The sequence below is a fragment of the Macaca mulatta genome, chromosome 12, assembly GCF_049350105.2.
Source record: "Macaca mulatta isolate MMU2019108-1 chromosome 12, T2T-MMU8v2.0, whole genome shotgun sequence".
NCBI lineage: Eukaryota > Metazoa > Chordata > Mammalia > Primates > Cercopithecidae > Macaca > Macaca mulatta.
In genome coordinates, this window is record NC_133417.1 from 74,066,073 (window position 1) to 74,085,267 (window position 19,195).

At 41.5% G+C, this 19,195-nt stretch overlaps 1 protein-coding gene across 1 annotated transcript in view; it reads right to left on the bottom strand.

The window, feature by feature from the left end:
• Positions 1-223: 223 nt before the first annotated feature.
• LRP2 (LDL receptor related protein 2) overlaps positions 224-19,195 on the bottom strand; it is a 213,508-nt gene continuing 194,536 nt past the window's right edge. The window contains exons 69-79 of the mRNA XM_015110294.3: positions 16,793-17,013; positions 15,793-15,969; positions 12,690-12,809; positions 10,474-10,564; positions 9,559-9,626; positions 9,267-9,387; positions 8,586-8,715; positions 7,428-7,529; positions 5,660-5,767; positions 2,113-2,184; positions 224-1,930 (exon numbers count right to left, since the gene is read on the bottom strand). Of these exons, the coding sequence (XP_014965780.3) occupies positions 1,763-1,930; positions 2,113-2,184; positions 5,660-5,767; positions 7,428-7,529; positions 8,586-8,715; positions 9,267-9,387; positions 9,559-9,626; positions 10,474-10,564; positions 12,690-12,809; positions 15,793-15,969; positions 16,793-17,013 (1,378 nt within the window). The 3' untranslated portion in view covers positions 224-1,762. The remainder of the gene's footprint in view (positions 1,931-2,112; positions 2,185-5,659; positions 5,768-7,427; positions 7,530-8,585; positions 8,716-9,266; positions 9,388-9,558; positions 9,627-10,473; positions 10,565-12,689; positions 12,810-15,792; positions 15,970-16,792; positions 17,014-19,195) is intronic.

A 19,195-nucleotide genomic window follows, 5' to 3' on the forward strand; every position in this document is an offset into this window, starting at 1 on the left:
ACTCATTTCTGGAGAGTTGTTTCCTATAACTTATCCCAGACTATCATGGACACAAACAAAATGAATGCAGAGGCTTGATTTCCAATCAAATTGCTCTGGATTCAGTTCCGGGAAGGAGTGGTACAGAACCGGTATGACTAAGAGCACTCAAAGCCTCAAGCTTTTTACACAGCAAAATACAACTGATTCATGACCGGGGCTTATGAAGCACACAGAAAACATCTGATAAAATACACATTTATTAGAAATTTTTCAGCAGCATTATTTCCAGTTGTTTATCTAATCAAAGTACATTTCCAAGTAATTACAATCAGTACTCAAAATATGAGCAACAAATATTTTGAGAACTCTGGAATAAAATAATCAGTAGTATATGTTTCATTCATCCATCCATCCATCCATTCATTCATTGTTCAACAAATGTGCAATATTAGCACAGAGAGTCAGGAATGCTATTTGCTATGGGAGTGTGTATTCCTGCCATGGTTCCTACTGTGCAGACTATACCCACTATTTAAGAGAAGAGCTGGAAGCTGGGCACAGTGGCTTACGCCCATAATCCCAACTACTCAGGAGACTGAGCTGGGAGGATCACTTGAGCCCAGGACTTCAAGATCAGCCTGGGCAACATAGCAAGACTCCATCTCTTTAAAAACAAAACAAAACAAAACAAACAAACAAAGAAAAGATCTGGACTGTACAGTACATTCTAATATGAAGGTACACATTTCACCAAAGGGCCTAATAAAAAGCTTAAAAAGAATGGTTTCCCTTTCTATTCAGGTTCAACTTAGGAAATAAATAGTGATTATAATGATATTTTCATAGAAACAAAAACCCAGTTGAGGCTTTGCTTAACTGGTATTTTTTTTTTTTTGCACCTTATTTTATGAAGACACAGATTTGGTTTCAGAAATTCAGCTACTGAGCTCCAGCTACTGGGGCAGGTGACCACCTTGAATGAGAAATTGCTCCAAGGTCCATCAAGCAGAAGAGCTCATTTAATTAACTACAAACTCAATGCAGGACACTGGCACTTAATGATATGGGATTTCCTCATAGACATCACAAATACAAATGTTGCCTTGGCAGCTAGTGAGAGAACACACATGAAACGAGAGTTCTGATTAGACAATCCCAACACACAGAAGGGCCAAACTGAATTGCTTTGTCTACCTTCTGTATTATCTGAGGAGTCTACAGTCGAGTCCAGATGTCTATACAACACATAGGGGCCCCTATCAACATACCCATTAATCCAATTGACATGTAATATTGAACATTAATTAAGTGCTAATGTGTAAAAATGGACCCAGGAGCAGGGCCTGGACTCCTTTCCTAGATAATTTGATAGGAAATACGAGCAGTGCCTCTTCTTTAGACACAGCTAAAGGTCCCAAGTCAATTCCTTTTCTCGCTGGATCATTTACTATAATGATCACCACCCAAATCAGCAGACACCTTTATTAGCAAATTTGGTAACAGGATAATTTTTCCAAAATTTACAAATATACAATATATTTATAGTATTACCTTCAGACAACTTCAGTGCAAAGATATACATATAGTACATTGTGATAATTATTTGTAAAAATATGAGACGGCATAAGTAAAAAAAGACACACAGGATATTTCCAACTACAGGCAAACAGGGAAAAATATATTTTTTCATAAAGTACTGAATGTTAACTTTTTTCATCTGTTTGTAAAAAATATATGTGCAAAAGTGTGTTTCTAATTATTCCCTAAATAGCTGGTATAGCTATACTTCAGAGTCTTCTTTAACAAGATTTGCAGTGTCTTTAAAAGTGTCTTCTGTTGCGGAATAGGTTGGAGTTGGGTCTCTTCTCGAAGGAGGCTTAGGCTTAGCAGGGAGCGAAGGTGATGGAGGTGGGGTCGCAGCAACAGTTTCCTTTTGTTCGTTCTCCATCTAAGAACACAACATAACAGGAATCAGCCATTTATTATCCCAAGGTCAACATACATGGTTTTTCATAAAGAAGACTATTTGTGGCCACTCTGCTTAGAATAATCTAAGTGTGTGTCCAATTTGACCAATCACATAATTTCTAAGAAAAAATGTCTGTGCTAAGAAAAATTGTTAAAAATTACCTGTGCATAGATTGGATTTTCAAAGTTGGTAGTTTGTTTAGTTTTTCGTTTGAAGAGATTCCATTTTGTCACCTAAATAAAAAGGGGAAAACAAAAACCTCTCAGTAATGGTATGATTTTGTGGGTTTCTTTTCCTCCCGTCTCAATTTTAAAGTTTCTTCTTACTGAAGGGTAAAGCAATTTGGGACCTGGAACCATGATTCAGCCCATGTGGTAAATCGTTCAATTCCTCCTGTGGTCCCTGAACAGTAACTGAAACTCTCCGGGCTCTTTTCATCCAATGGTTTTAAATACTTCTTTGATTTTAAATTTATATATTACAGAATTTGTGCCATAGTATCTACAAGCAGATCACATGGTTACCTCAGTACAGAGAGAACACATAAAACAGACACACACAAGATGCATCTGGAGAAAAAGAGATTTCTGGGGCTGCTTGAAAATTGGGTGTGGATGGCGAACCCAAACTATAACTCTTATTCCCTAAAGTAACATTCTTTGGTCAACTCAAGAGTATCCCTTCTCCCTTCACCATTCCCTCCTGTATCATAATAATAATAATAACAAAAACATCTAACATTTATTGAGTGCTTACTCTAAGCGTTTTACAAGTTTCTGATTTTTTTTTAAGAAACCCCAGAGGTAGGTACACTTATTATCCTATATTTGCTGAGTCATGGCAAGATTATACAACTGAATTGCAGGTAGAAGGGCAGGTAATGATTACTCAGCGGACCCAGGGGCCCATAAACTGGAGAACCCAAAGAGAATCACGCTGGACCATGGTGCGTGGCCCACGCCTGACTGAAAAGTTGCCTGTCGTGCTGACTGCCAGACAAGGGAACAGACAGCCTACTCTCAACAGGAGCCGAGGCAGCCCGCAGGTTTTATGGGGTGTCTCTCACTCTGTGAAAGCAGGGGACCAGCCTGTGGAGGAGTGGGGAACACAGGGCTACAGAAGTAGAAGAGGTCTTCACTTTAACCCACATTCGAGTGAGTTCCTGCTTTGTACGTAGTGTCCCCAAGGGGAACAGGAAGACATTCAGGTCAGAGCCCTGCCTCTGGGCCCTTACAGTTAAGTGGGGCGGGCCAAAATCTCTTAGATGTCATTGCTTCAAAATGAAATGGCTAACTTGGAGTTAAGCAATTACTAACAGGAGAAAAGGAATAGTGACTTTTTTTTTTCTTTCTCCTTGGGGGATCCTATGCATATCAATGTAACTTTTGGAAAATGATAGAACTGAATTTTTTTTTTTTTTAATTTTTTGAGATGAAGTCTTGCTCTGTCACCCAGGCTGGAGTGCAGTGGCGCAGTCTCGGCTCACGGCAACCTTTGCCTCCCAGGTTCAAGCAATTCTCCTGACTCAGCCTCCTGAGTAGCTGGGACTACAGGCATGTGCCACCACACCCAGCTAATTTTTGCATTTTTAGTAGATACGGGATTTCACTGTGTTGGCCAGGCTGGTCTTGAACTCCTGATGTCGTGATCCACCTGCCTCGGCCTCCCAAAGTGTTGGGATTACAGGCGTAAGCCACCGTGCCCAGCCCGTGTTTTTAATTGTTAGTCTTTTAACATATTTATGGATGAAAGACACATTTGTGAGACTCTGGCATGTTCAAATCAACCTAAGCACCTCTACTGCTTTTAAGTCATGCTGGCTATTATCTCAGTGCCCATGACACAAGAAATACAGTAAGATCCCTGGACGTATCATGGAAGACACATTTTAGAGGGTCTCAGCCTCACTAATGTAAAAAAGTAAGAGGAGGAACCAAGGTATTACAAAGGGAAAGAGAAATATTACAAAGGGAAAGAGAAAGAAAGGACTACAATTGGTGAAGATCTGCTCTCCTTTGAAAGATCCTGTCAGTATACATTTTGTTTCTGACACCAGACATGCAGGTCAGAGGTAACAGACATGCAGGCAGAGGTTTCACCCTCCCCACCGCAGTCACCTTCCTGCACCAGCTGGGGAAAATCTCTATTTAGTGAAGAAGATCACTAGACTAGAGATGGACTGAGAAAAAATGTTGAAAATACAAAATAAATCTGGCACTAGCTTGAGGTTGACTCAGGCTTGGAGGACCAAATATATGACATTCAAGTATCCATGTGTCTGTGGCAAGTTAATCTTCAAAATCCATTTTTAATACAGCTTAAAGAAAAAATGTTTAGTCCCTTGAAAAATATGAGACTGAAAATTCCTTTCTAGACAATATTTATGTATGTCTGTGAGTGTATGTGTGTGTGTGTGTGACATGAGAAGAAGAAATAAGGGAATTTGAGAAGGCATACAGAAACCTTATAGAGACTCTTCTCAGCATCAATTTAGCTCAAATTTTATTTTGATTTAAATGAGCAGAACAGAAACCAATGTTTAAGGTGACAGTGAGACTGCCAAGTTATCCAGATATCAGTGTTTATAGATTATGAAATTTGAGAAATAAAGATTGTATAAAATGGTAAAATTTCCAACTACTCTTAGACTTTCATTTCTTTACATTACTTCACAAAACTGGTCATAGAATCTTAGAATAGAGACATTCCAGATCCTAGTGGTTCTCAACTAAGAGTGAGTACACATGTGTTGGGGGACGGGAGGTGATTTATGGGGTCACAATGAATCAGGGAAGACATTACTGGAATTTAGTGGACAGGAACCAGAAATACTGAAATTTCCTGAGTGCATAGGACAGTTTTGTAGCACAAAGAAGTGTCCCACTCAATATGCCAATAGTGCCCCCAGTGAGAACTATTATTGAGGACTGTAGCCCCAGAGGTAAAACAGTTTGTCCAGATGCAAACAGCAATATTGAGATAGCTGCATATGCATTCATTAAAACAAATGATACACATTAATACAGAGTTTAATATCAAATATATTTATTGAATTTTTTCCTGGAGAACAAATAGTGTACCAATTGCAAAGGACCTGCAGGCATGTTTAAGAAGCTCCATCTACTGGCATTTTTTTCTTTCAGTCTCCAGTATTAAACACCATGCCTGACACATCGAGAGCAATAACTTTAGTTAGATGATTGGTTGGCCAATAATTAATAGATGGATGATGAATGGGCAGAGTATGTAAATTTGTGCCATCTAGTGGTAAAGATCTGTAATAGCAGGAGCGGGAAGAACAGCTTAAAGGAATAAAGATGCATGCTGTAGAGAAATCACGACACACAGAGAAGAATCTTTCATCTGTATCTTTGACACAGTGAAATCTTTATTCATACCGAGTCTATTTCTCAACTTAAATGTCCCTGGTCTGAAGGTACTGGATCCAGAAGTCTACTTGTTCTTCTTTGTGACATGTTCTCCCATGTTACAAGGAACATTATTCCCAACTCAATGTTAGAATGTAGCTTTATTTGGTGGAAAGTTTTTCAATCTGTGACTTTTTAAAAAATTATGTTTATTAACTGTCAACACATCTTGGGATCTTTGATCATGTCAGAGTCTCCCTTGTTTGCTTAAGGTTAATAACAACCCAGCCATCCCAAAGTTTTTCCAAATCCCACATTATTTCAGGAGTCAGCAACTTACCTGAGTTCCATCAGCAGCTGGGGAAGTTGGGCTTGTCTCTGGAACTATCTCAGAAGGGTTTATGGGACTCCCATAATTCTTATTATCCACATTTCCAGATACAGTCACCTGTGGACATATTAAAGGCCTTTACCCAATTTTGAAAGAATTCAGTAGCAAATAAATTTGCTGTAAAGTTTGTACGAACTCTGGCTCTTTTTGCCATCTTGTTCTCCCACAGACATCATCAGGCACCATTTTTATTGCATGACCCAGAGGCCAGGACTAAACATCACTCCCACCGCCCCAAAATCAAGAGCAGCAACCACTAAGTTACCTCATACCTTAGTCCTGGGAGGCAAATACAGCCCTCACTGGTCCCACTCTCACTTACTACTAGCAATTTCTACTGTATTCTCTATGCCTTCTTACTCCCACTGTTGACCAAATTTTTGGATAAAGATACTCTAGTTATATACTGGAAGCCAAATCCTAGAAGAACAGCAAGAATAATTCCCCAACCTCACTGATGAACTGAGAATCCTATCTTTGGATCTTAATAATTTCTTTGAATATTAATAAATCCTATCTTTGGAAATTAAGATTTCATAGTACTACTAAAAAGAGGCTGAATTTTTGAAAAGATGAGAATAATAGAATTAATAATCTTCTATGCATTTTTCTATAACATTCATACAATTCCAAGGTTCCCTTTTAAGACCAAATTACCATGAATATATAATAAACTACAAGGCAGACAATTCACTCCTTTTCCTATATTTTCACATTCATTACTTGTTTATTCTCAAACTTGGATATGCATTTGTATACATGGCCTCGTTTTATTTTAAGTGAAGATGTCAAATGAAATGTCATATGTCTTTTATCATGTGATTAAAGTTTTCATGTCTGTTTATCAAAGGATCAGGGAAAATGCTTTCAAGATTTAAACATTTCCGATCTTAAAATCACAAAATATTTGTAAAATAAACATTTCTAGCTTCTGTATTAAAATGTGCCATATCTCGAGTCCAAAAGGAGCATAGGTGTTGACAATGACAGTTATTCATTGTCACTAAGGCCATAGTTGTGACAAAGGAGACACACGTTCGCAGTTGACAAGCACTAGAAGTGGTGCTGCGGCTATTGATGCAGACCTTATGAAAAGTTATTCCCTTCACCTATATTTCTATTTCATCTCCCAGCTCTTCTTAAAGATGACTGAGTGACAAGGCTGCAACAAGGAAGTTTAGATATCTGCCCATCAAACTCTAGAGACCTTTGTACTTTTCAGGAAAGTATCACAATAGCAAACATAAGAGGTCCCTCTCCCTTTAATCCACCTCAACCCACACGCTTGGGATGGCAGCAAGAACCAGAAAGTGGGCCCAGTCCCCAAATTCCTGTATAATGACCTGACAATTCTCTACTCATTCATTTCACAAGTATTTGTAGAGAAGCTGTGGTGCTTCAGGCACTGTGTTTACCAGGCTCCTGAAGGGACTCAGACCTCTCTTGCTCTGACACCACTCAGAATGAAAGGTTCTTGGTCAGCAGCCCCGGCATGGTTGCCAAACCTCCACCACTTGCAACAGAACAGGATTCTGATTGTTTTCAGGTCTTATGTCCTTGGTCCTGTTGCTACAGACAGGGCAGCTGCAGCACGGACCACTCACTATGCTTCCTTCCATTTGGAGGGAAGGTTAGGAAGATCCTAAGAAGACACAACTCAATAGATTAACATCCAGCGACAGCAGTAACTGAAGGAAAAGACTGTATGGTTTCTCACCTGGGTTGGCTGAACCACTTTGACAGCACTGTCTCTGACTGAGTACATTGGGTTTTCAAATATTATGGGCTGCTTCCCCATTTCCATGACAAAGTCTTCACTCTAATGGCACAGAGAGAGAAAGAGAGATTACACCATACTAATCTGGTTCACACACAAAGAAAGGTGCCTTTCTCACACCTGGAGGTATGCTAGGTGCTATGCCAAAGTTACCCAAAAGAGAACTTGCAAAAAAAAAAAAAAAAGCCAGCAAAACACAAGGCCGTCATATGGCAAATTGTTATGCAAAGTAACATAACATGCACTCATTTACCAACTCAAGGAAACAGAAACATTTTTCTTATATCCAAATTCTGTTAAATAACTCACTTGGGAATTGGGTCTGGGCAACAGAGAAAAGGATAATGGTGGAAGAAGAAAAGAAGAATAAGGAGAGAGGGGAGGGAAAAAGAATGGATAGTATTATATTTTCAGAGAAGGAAAAAAATGAAAGATTTGAAGGAGACACAAAATTCTGAAAGTGGTTTCCCAATACTGATTACAGAAAGCCCCCTCAGCGCCAAGACTGTGGAAGCCCCCTCACAAAGTATTTCATTTGGTCCTCCCAGGAGGTATTATTGTACCTATTTTACCAACAGGGACAATGAGGGTCAGAGAGATCAAGCTCCATGTCTGTTTTCACATACTTAGTATGTGGCAGAGCCGGGGTCTGGACCAATGCCAACTCTAAAATCACTGTTTATTTCATCACTGTACATTGGCAGAAAAATATATGACACTAGGAAAAATATAGTTCACTACTCCTTTTAAACATATAAAATGTCATCAAATAAAAACAAAATATCATGTCTTCCCCACACACCACCCTCAAAAAAACCAGAAAGCTCTTCAATATTCAAGTTAAACTTAAGACTGTTCATGATTCCAATTCAACAGCGTGGCTTAGAGCAGGGGTAAATTCCAATTTTATTACCAATGTTTTTAGACACCTTTCAGCAACAAGCCTAATGTTTCCTAACTTGGTTTGTGTAGTGCAGACTTTATTCTGAGAGGCCTACTGCTGTACTTCAGTCTTCTCTAGGTGAATTTTATTCTTTATAAAAAGTATTTATTCTATAAATGACAACCTTCAAATAATCATTTTGAAACCATACTCACCATTGCCATTGACCTGTCAATAGAAGTCTCAGGTCCAAAACCAGACACTCCAATATCCATGTTAAGATCTGCCCCTGATCTGAAGGTCACCCCATTCCCATTTTCAGAGGGCTTGACAAGACTGCTTAAGCTGGAAAGAAGCAACCAAAATAGTGTCTTGTTATTTAAAACAACAACAGCAGCAGCAACAAAAACAACAAATACAACCTTTCGTAATATTACCCTTTCCTCCACATTGCTAAATCTTCCTTAAATGTAATGCTCAATTCCCACTCTGAATTTACACTGTCAAATATGGTAGTAAGTTCCTTTAGCTACCTGGAAACGTTAAAGCACATTCCTGAACCATGAGATCTAAAAGAAAAAGAGTCCAGCACATAGAAGGATAAAGCCTGGGCCATCACACAGCTGCCTTTTCACTTCTCTCTGACCTGAACACCTACCAGTAGGCACAACCATTTGGACTACAAAACACAGCTTGTCACTCAGGCTTTAGGGAAGCATTTGACTAAAGTTGTGATTTGAAGTGACTGCTTTACATCCTCACTACTTTTTGTTTCTGTGGAATAGGTGAACTGCGTATTGTGCTTTTTTAACTTAGAAAGAAAACGAAGTCCTTCCCATGGCTTCCTGTGAATTACTTAGGCTTCAAACACCAATGTTCCCCATAATGAAACTGACCTTGGCAGCTTGGGCAGAGCAGGCAAAAGGGAGCCGGTTCTCCTATAGTGGAAGAATCCGGCAATTGCCAGAGCTCCAATTATGACGATCAAGAGGACTGTCAACAGCACAGCTACTGCGGCTATAGAAGAAGAGAGCAGAGAGCACATCAACACACGGGAGCCCGCAATCCTGGCAGAAACTGGGGGCTAGAAGCACTCCTTCAAAGACTGAGTTAAGTGGAAAAGCTGTGACAGCATTCAGTGTAGGGGCTATGAGTAATTTCCAGGTTGCTCACATTCTTAAAACTTACTTGTTCCTGGAGAGATGCCTTTGGAAAACGCCATTTCACAATATTTTCCGGTGTAGCCGCTAGGACACCTGAAAGGAAAAACAAAATCATTCACTAGCGGTTACGTTCTTAGGCTTCTATTGCATTTTTCTGAGCGCATCCTGAAGTAGAGAGCTTTGACTGCATAAATTACGTGTTGAACAGACAACGTATCCTGCATGACTTTTGTTTATTCTGCCAAGAGAAGACAAGCAGAAAGAATAGTGCTCTGATTTTAGAAATTCACTTTTAATGGAGTAGCTGTGGCACTGATGGGGTGAGTCTGGTCACGAAAACCTATTGGTGTCTAATCTATGCAATGCTTCCTTAGAGAGTACAAATGGAAACCATGGTTATGTTTTTTTCTTTTATATGCTTTCATTAAATGCTTTTTAAAGACATCTATTTATCTTGCTCCATGTTAAGAGTTTTCTCAACACAGTCATCTTCTTTCCGAATCTTCATCCCAGTCTTTCTGCTCATTATGAGTGCCTTGTACTAAGGCAGCCCTGCAGACAGCTCTTCTCCCACAGCCCTGTTGTAATTAACAATACCAGGTGAGTTGGAAAATGCTGCTGCCATTTCTCTAACTCCTTGCTCCTCAAAGTGTGGTCCAAGACCCTGTGGCCTCACCCAAAGCTTCTTAGAAATGCAGAATCTGTGTGCATGAGAACGGAGATCTTGAACCAGATCTCCACGGGATTCCTACGCACATTCTAGCTAAAGAAGCACTGCCTCAGTTCTCTGTGGACTCCCTCGAGGGAAGGCAAGCTGGTTAAAATGTAAGAATTAGTGAACTGGTGAGGTTCTTGTATTTGTTTTCCTGGCTACTTTAAGGTCTCAAATTTCCCCAGAAGAGGCAAGGCCTATAGCTGGGACCTCAACATTCAGACTTACTTGCATTTGGGGAGGTCAGTCTCATCAAAATAGCAATTTCCTCCGTGCATGCACCTGCATGGGGGAGGCAGGTTGATAGGCAGTTCGATGGCTGCAGGAAGGGAAAGCCATGCAAGTGTTAGTCAGCTGTACTCAGCAGAGTGCCCACACCATGCAATCCGGCCCGGGTTAGGGTTGGGAGGAAGGGTGGGCCAGCCAGCCAATTAGTCTCCCTGTCAAAGCTTACCTTCCCCCTAAGTCCAGTGAATTTCCTTAAGGTCTTGGAGAGTAACATACATTTATTGGAAAGAAAGGGGGCAGTTTATAGATTTTTTCCCAAAAAACAATGGAGAGGTACTAGACTCTGGAGCACATATATGAATAGTTACAAGAACCTAGTGGTAAAATAATCTCTTAAAATGTTCACATTCTCATTTGAAGTTTTCAGAATTCTCCATGAATCCAGTTATTAAAACCAAGAGTTTAATGTAGGCCCACCTGGAAACTTCAACTAAAGGCACCAAAGCGTAGTAATTGATCAGTCAACAGGCAGTCACATAGCTACACATAAAGAGATATTTGATAGGCAACTAGCTAGAGAGCTCCTGAGTTTTCAAGTCCTCCCAAACTGCCCTTACTCCAGGTCCCTGCTCCCAGCTAGGCCCATACATACTCCCAGGATATGCCTGATGGGGTATTAGTGCTTCAGTGTCTTATATGTTGAAGGTGCTTAATAAGTATAGGTCACATGTGTATATTATTTAAAGAGTCTGGATACCCTCCTGGCTCAGTCCTTCAATCTGAGTCTCTACTTAATGTTCACTGTATCAGACAGGTCTTCCCTGAATGCTATCTAAAGGAGAATCCCCACCCAATCCATCCTCATCCCTCTTCCCCTGCCATCCTTTTCTCCATAGTACCACCTGACCTACTATATATTTATTGACTTCTCTATTTATTGTCCTCTTAGAATGTAAACTCAATACACACAGGGGGTTTGTCTGTTTTGTTCACTTCTGTTACCTCTAGCACTTAGAACAGTGCCTGAAACATAGCTGGCACTCAAGAAATCTCACTGGACTAATTGCTTAATTATTATACCAAACTGAAGCCCTATATGGAATGATTGCCATCATTCGTGTGCTTACTTCGGTTAAAGTTCTTTAAAACAAGAATCTTGATAAAATCTGCTTGGCAAAAAGTTTAAATGGGAAAAGTAGTAGATGAGCTGACAACCAGGACCACACTGCTCCTACGATGTGAAATTGCATTAAGTGGCAAAACAATCTATCCACAGCATAGAACAAATCTCATAAGCCTGAAATTGTCATTTTGTTCCAAATATTGCTCGAAATACTGGATTCCTACCAATATTTCCCCAGTAGCATTGGGATGAGTGCAAGAGTAGGGGAAGAGGGGAGACAAGAAGCAGTTTTTTTCTCCCTGGATTCATTCCCTAAACCCACCAACTTTTCAGCCTATTTGGAATGAATCAAACGGTGGTTCCTGGTCTAACTGCCTGCTCCCCCTGGTGATAGAAGGTGGTTAAGCGTTTTCCTTTCCCCATCAGCTAAAACTGGGGGAAGGCCCCAAGGATGTGAGCCATAAAATGGGCCACTAGTGAATTGCAGGATGACTTTTTCACAGGTTTTTCCAGCACCAGATGCTAGTTAGGGACACTAGTTGTTCCCGCCTGGCTTATTAACTCCTTAAAAGCGTCACTGAATAAAGTCTTGCCAAGAATAGATCACCCACACATTTGGGACGAGAATTAAACCACAGCTTCCTCAGGCTGGTCTTCATCTCCTTATAACATAAAGCACTTTTCAAAAGGTAGCCCTTTTTCAGTTGTCAAAACTGAACATGGTTCTCTACCCTGAGGAGCTCCAGTTAAGGTTGAGTGGATTCTGGGGCAACGGGAATCCAGCTTGAGGTAGAGGTCTTATAAAAAGTCACTCTTCAAAATGTTTTTACAAAACAACACAGCAATAGATTTAGGGGCACTGGATCTACATTTCTACAGATCTTAGCAAATAACTCTCAGCAGTCACTGGAACATGGTTCTGTTTGCCCCCTAAGTTCCACTCAGCTCTGTTTATACCTCCCACATCCCTTATCCCTCCTTCCAGCCATCCCCACTCTGCTGCAAGGACCCAGCATACAGAGATTCTTCAGACTCCTGAGGGCAGCAGAGGAGTGCTCCCAGGCCCCTGTGGCTGCTCGGGCAGTGCTCCTACCTGCATCACACTCAGTGGTACTCCCCTCTATAAAGCTGGAGCCTTGGGGACAGGCACAGCTGTATCCTCCAGGTCTCAGAAGGCAGAGGTGGCTGCAGATCTGTTTGCAAAGGTTGGGCACTGGAAAGCAGGTGAGAACAGCAGTTAGGTCCTGACAGAATGAATAACCTGACTACAGACATACCCAGCAACTGGAAGTGGCTCTGCCAGGTGACAGCAGAGCCTAGGCAGCATCCCAACACCTCTAGTCCACGTGTCAGCTGGCTACTCACCCTCATTTACACTATCATCTCTGCCACCACACTGCAGTGGGATAGTCCCTCTCTGGGCCCTCCGGCCAATTTCTGTACCACTCACATTTTCTATTGGCATCACTTATCTTCTCTGCTGCCCTGAGAGGTTTGGAAGGTGGGTATCTGGTTCACTGCCTAACCTGAAAATCTACTCAGTGCTAAACAACTTGAGATGGTTCCAAAGACCAGTGAGATCCACATATTATATCAAGATTTGTCACCACCCAAATCAGGATAGATCATAACAGATGGTCTATCCAAAGTATATTGGATGTGATTTCCACCCCAACCCTCCAAGGAGACATTTCTTCTGGGTTTCAGTTACCTTAATTGCAAGAAAAGGGAATTTAGAGCAATGATTCCTCAGAATCACCTGGGAACTATTCAAAACTATTGATGCCAGGCCGGGCGTGGTGGTTGCCAGGCCGGGCGTGGTGGTTCCCACGCCTGTAATCCCACCACTTTGGGAGGCTGAGGTGGGCGGATCATGAGGTCAGGAGATCAAGACCATCCTGGCTGACATGGTGAAACTCCGTCTCTACTAAAAATACAAAATTATTAGCCGGGCATGGCGGCGGGTGACTAAAATTATTAGTCCCAGCTGCTCGGGAGGCTGAGGCAGGAGAATGGTGTGAACCTGGGAGGTGGAGCTTGCAGTGAGCCGAGATTGCCACTGCACTCCAGCCTGGGCCATGGAGTGAGACTCCGTCTCAAAAAAAAAAAAAAAAAAAGAGAAAAGAAAAATTACTGATGCCCATTCACAGAGATTTAGATTTAAATTGGTCTGGGATAGAGCTCAAGTATTACCATTAAAAGCTCCCCAGGTAAGTCTAGAATCTTATTATTTCTACCTTAGCATATATTATGATTTATCCAAGGGTGGTACTGGAGTGGATAATCTTTACATTCCTTCTCAGACTAACATTCTGTGATCCTGATGGTCCGTCATTCAAGATGTAACCATAGACAAAGCATAGCTATAAGTTAATAAGACATTTTCCAAAAGCCTCCATCAATATCTATCTCATTACCATTTTGTCAGCCCTCCAGAGTGGAGCTTTTCAAATTGGAATGTGCTACCAGTCACCTGGGGAATCTTGCTAAAATGCAGATTCTGATTCAGAAGGTCTGGGGTGGGCCTGAGAGACTGCATTTCTAGCCAGCTCCCATAGGATCCCAAGGCTCCTGGCCCATGACTCACACTCTGAGTAGCAAAGGACTAGAGCAGCGGTTCTCAAAATGTGGTCGCTGAACCAGCAGCATCAACGTCACAGGAGAACTTGTTAGAAATGCAAATTCTTAGGCCACCTCAGGCATATTGCATCAGAAGTCCAACAGATGGGGCCCACGAATCTATGTTTAACAAGCTCTCCAGATAATTCTGAGGCATGCTCAAATTTCAGAACTCTTGGTTCAAACAAGATGCTCTTCTAGCACAGCTGCGCTGGGGCTGTACTCCCCACACCCACCCCCACTCCACCAGCACTTTCCAAAGGGGCCGCCCTTCTCTGAGCATCAGCTGGCTGAGATGCTTTTCCTTCAGGGGCAGCCTCCAGACTTTCCTCCGCCTTCTCCTCAGGGTCCAGAGGTGGCAGGGAGGGGAGATGGCCTTTCCAGGTGTACTGTGCCTTCCTCTCCTACCTTTAAAATGGCCAAGTGTGAAAGCTGCAAGGGCACTTAGGGCACAAAAGCTATTCTATTGGTAGGGTCTGGAGTGTTCTGGAGTATTCTGGAGAGAGGTGGTACTACTTCCAAAACAAGGGAGCCATGCCCTAGAAAAGGCATTTGCCACCCCTGTCATCTCATGGGGGTCTCAGCTCTGAGTTGCAATTTTTCAAGGCTGATTAGGGTCTCAAAATATCAGCAGACTCAAGACAACCCCGGACTCCACCCATGACTCACATGTGGGGACAGGAAGGGAGTGACTTGTCAAAGGCCACATATCCATAGCATTTAACCTGGGACGTTGGCATACTGAACACTGGGCCAAGACAGCAAGATGCTGAGTTTTGGGTTGGATAGAGTTGAACCTAAAAATTATTTCATTTCTGAGATTAAAACTCACCCATTTTTTATGTGACTTAGGCACACAAGTTACTAAATCTGTCTCGGCCTTAGTGTCTTTACTTGGGATGAGAATAAAACGTCTTTATAAGGTTTAGGAGGTCTTTATAAGGTAACTGAAGTAACAGATGTCTGAATTAACACTGAAGAGAGAATCTGACATAAGAACTTAGTAAAAGGCTATTTCCTTTCCTCACTTCCCTTTGCCTTTCATCTTGCTCCATACACTGCTGAAGGACGAATTAGCGCACAGGTAACCCGAGGAAGCAGGGCCCAGAACTAGGAAAGTGAGACAGAGAGGTACGGGTAGGAAGGCACATGACTGGCTTAGCCTTGCAATGGGAAAGATAAGATTTTTGATGCCTATGAAACCCATTTTGTGACTTGTTAACCCAACTCACACTTAGCGGGGGACTGATGTCTGCTGGATTCTGTGGCCTAGAAGTACATATCCATAACTCCAAACAACAATGAAGGCTAATACATTTTTACTTATCTGCTGGTAGTTTGCATAATTTCATTTGACCTCCAATTTTATCTTTCTTTGGTTAAAATGGTCAAAATGCTCCTCTCCCCTACGTACATATACGTACGTACGTATACGTACGTACATATACACATACCCCTTTCATGCACCAAGAGATTAGCCTGTTGTTATCTACTGCCATCTTCCAGCAACATAGCCATTATTTTGAAATAAGGTTTCCAAGTAATGAGGAGTATCTTATACCAAAGTTGGTGATTACCTGACTTATTGTATCTGAGTTGATGAAAGATTCGAACTTGAGTGAGCCAAGGGTTCACTACCAGCGTTTTCTCTTTCTTTCCTTGCCCAAATTTATTTTGTTTCCATACTTCTCCCTTTTCCTTAGATATCCAGTATAACTGGTCTTCAAAGATGTCCAGGCTGTAAGGGTTCATTGCTGCTTACCCACAGGGGAAAAACAAAACAAAAGGTTATTGAAAAGAAAACACCCACTACACCCTACCACCACTTCTAGATGTGACGTCATTCTGTTTGAATTATTCCCTCACACAATGCCTTGAAGCTCTGGGAATATTCAGGCTGATTTTAGATACATGGGACTGTGAAAGTGTGCTGCACTAGGAGGTCAAGAAGATAGTAATTAAACCACATTGATGTATATACCACCCAACACCAATCATAGGGCCCTAGCTCACCATCAAGGGACTGATTTTATTGCATTTTTGGAAAACAATTTACATGGCAAGATTTTATGTTTTCTTTTGAACATAAGACATCTATCTGACCAAATAGGAAAAATGTGGTATGTGCTGGGTCATTGCAATTCTGCACAGTCTGAACAACAACAACAACAACAAAAATGTTCCTCTCCTTCTAGATATTTACAGTTGTGCATACTGGGCAATCTAGTAAAGTGAAAATGAATGTGTCCAGAAGCGGTTAGACATGAATTAACATTGGTACACATGAAACCACCTCTACTGGGGCAACCTAACAGGAAACTCAGTTATTTCAATATCTTCTCCTGAGAAGCATTTTTTTTAAGTTGTATAAAAAAGACAAAAAGGATTTAATTATTGCTAATGAACTCATCTGCATTTAATTCAGCAGGTGGGAGTTGGTGGGGGTGGAGGGGTGGTATCTAAAAAACTATATAAGCCATTTCCTAAGAGCAGGGCTCCTTCTTGAGAAAACAGGTAAAGACGTTAGAAATATATTAATTAGTAATTTAATATATTACATTCTAACTCATTTCTAACCTTCCTTTGCAATGACTCTCCTATCAGTTCCATCATATTTTATGGTTTCAATAACGTCCTCCTTGAAGTCACTCCAGTAGATTCGGTCATTGTTCAAATAATCGATAGAAAGGCCAGTTGGCCAACCAAGGTCCTCGAAAACCAGGATGTTGCGGTCCTCTCCATTCATCCAGGCAGACTCAATTTTAGGTTCCTTTCCCCAGTCAGTCCAGAACATAAGCCTATAACAGAAGATTTCTTCATTGTAGCATCTCACCTGGTGGGACTTCTCCACTACGGCAGAGCACAGGGCATTACCTACAGGGAAACCAACTGTTTATCTCAGGGACCTGGGCGCTCAGTGACACCAGTTTCGTATTTTACAGAAGATGGGGAGCAAAAATAGCGGCACAAGAGCATGTGTGATTTATCCTTCTTGAAAACTGCAACTCCTTAATAGAAAATTGGCCAAAGGATGGATATTCAGACCCTTTAAAATGCATTGTGAAACCTGTTTACTCTTCAAGAAATATTATTGAAGGCCTACTGTGTGAGAGGCACTGTTCTGTGTTTGGGATCCATCAGAGAACAAAACATACAAAGATTTCTATCTTCATGTAGCTACTCTGTTGCCCAGGCTGGAATGCAGTGGCACAATCATGGCTCACTACACTCCTGGGCTCAAGCAATCCTCTCACCTCAGCCTCCTGAGTAGCTAGGACTACAGGCGTGTGCCACCATGCCTGGCTAGTTTTTTGTATTTTTAGTACAGATGTGGTTTCCCCAATGTTGCCCAGGCTGGTCTTGAACTCCTGGACTCAAGCAATCTGCCCGCCTCAGCCTCCCAAAGTGTTGGGATTACGGGAGTGAGCCACCACACTCGGCAACTCTTTTTAAATGTGTATTTTGCATCCAATTAATAATTAATTGTAGAGCAAGGGTGTATGTAAGCAAAGATGATCTGACATTGAAGAATTACCTAGACCAGGGATTACATGATTTCAAATACCTGGAGAGGAACAGTTATGTAAGATGAATGAGGAGAGATCCTGGTTGTAAATATCAAGTGATGGGGAGAGCAAGACCCTGTGTCAGTGCCCAGGAAGGCAGACCTACCCAGTGTAATCTGCTCCTCTGATTTCCAAAGCAACAAATACAGATTTTATTTCTTTTCTTAAATTTTAAATGTCAGCACTACATTAAAAAAAAAAAAAAAATCTTAAAGTTCCGTGTTGTCGGCCGGTCGCAGTGGCTCAAGCCTGTAATCTCAGCATTTTGGGAGGCCGAGACGGGTGGATCACGAGGTCAGGAGATCGAGACCATCCTGGCTAACACGGTGAAACGCCGTCTCTACTAAAAAAATACAAAAAACTAGCCGGGCGAGGTGGCGGGCGCCTGTAGTCCCAGCTACTCGGGAGGCTGAGGCAGGAGAATGGCGTAAACCCGGGAGGCGGAGCTTGCAGTGAGCTGAGATCCGGCCACTGCACTCCAGCCTCGGCGACAGAGCGAGACTCCATCTCAAAAAAAAAAAAAAAGCTCCGTGTTGTCCCAGCCAAATATGTTCTATGGGCCATATTTGGCCCACCAGCCGCTGCTTTTCAGTCTCTAGTCTAAACCAGTCATCAGGCACAGACCAAGTTTTAAATTCTACTGAGGAATGCATGGATTTTAGACAAACTGGGCTCTGGAAAAAATGCAGCCAGGGGCCTTTAAAGTCTCAACAACAGGTAAATACCACCTTGTTTGGTTTTCATTAAAAAGGACACACATGTGAAAGAAGCTAGTCACAAAGAACCACATACTGCAGGATTCCATTTGTAGGAAATGTCCAGAATAGGCAAATCTATAGAGACAGAGAGCAGATTAGCAGTTACTGAGGGCAGGAAAATGGTGGCTCAGAGGAACAGGGTTTCTTTGTAGGGTGATGAGAATGCTTTAAAACTGATTGTGATGATGCATATACAACTCTGCATATACTAAAAGTCAGTGAATTGTACACTTTAAATGGGTAAGTTGTATCATACCATACATACCATATGTGAATTATATTTTAATAAAACTGTTTTTTTAAAGATAATAAGCCAGGCATGGTGCTGTGCAAGTAGAAGGCTGAGGCAGGGGACTGCTTGAGCCCAGGATTTTGAGGCTGCAGTGAGCTATGATCATGCCACTGCACTCCAGTCCGGGTGACAGAGCAAGACCCTGTCTATATAAATAAATTAATTAATTCAATTTCATTTAAAAGTATTAAATACTCAAAACTAAGAAAACAAAAGGTAGGGAATGGAATGGAAAAAACACACAAAAGATACACAGAATGATTTTTGTCTCCTCCATGACTTCGTTTATGCTATTCCCTGAGCTTCTGAACAACCAGCCTGGCTCCTTTGCCTATGTGTACCCAAGACATCTATCCAGATTCCA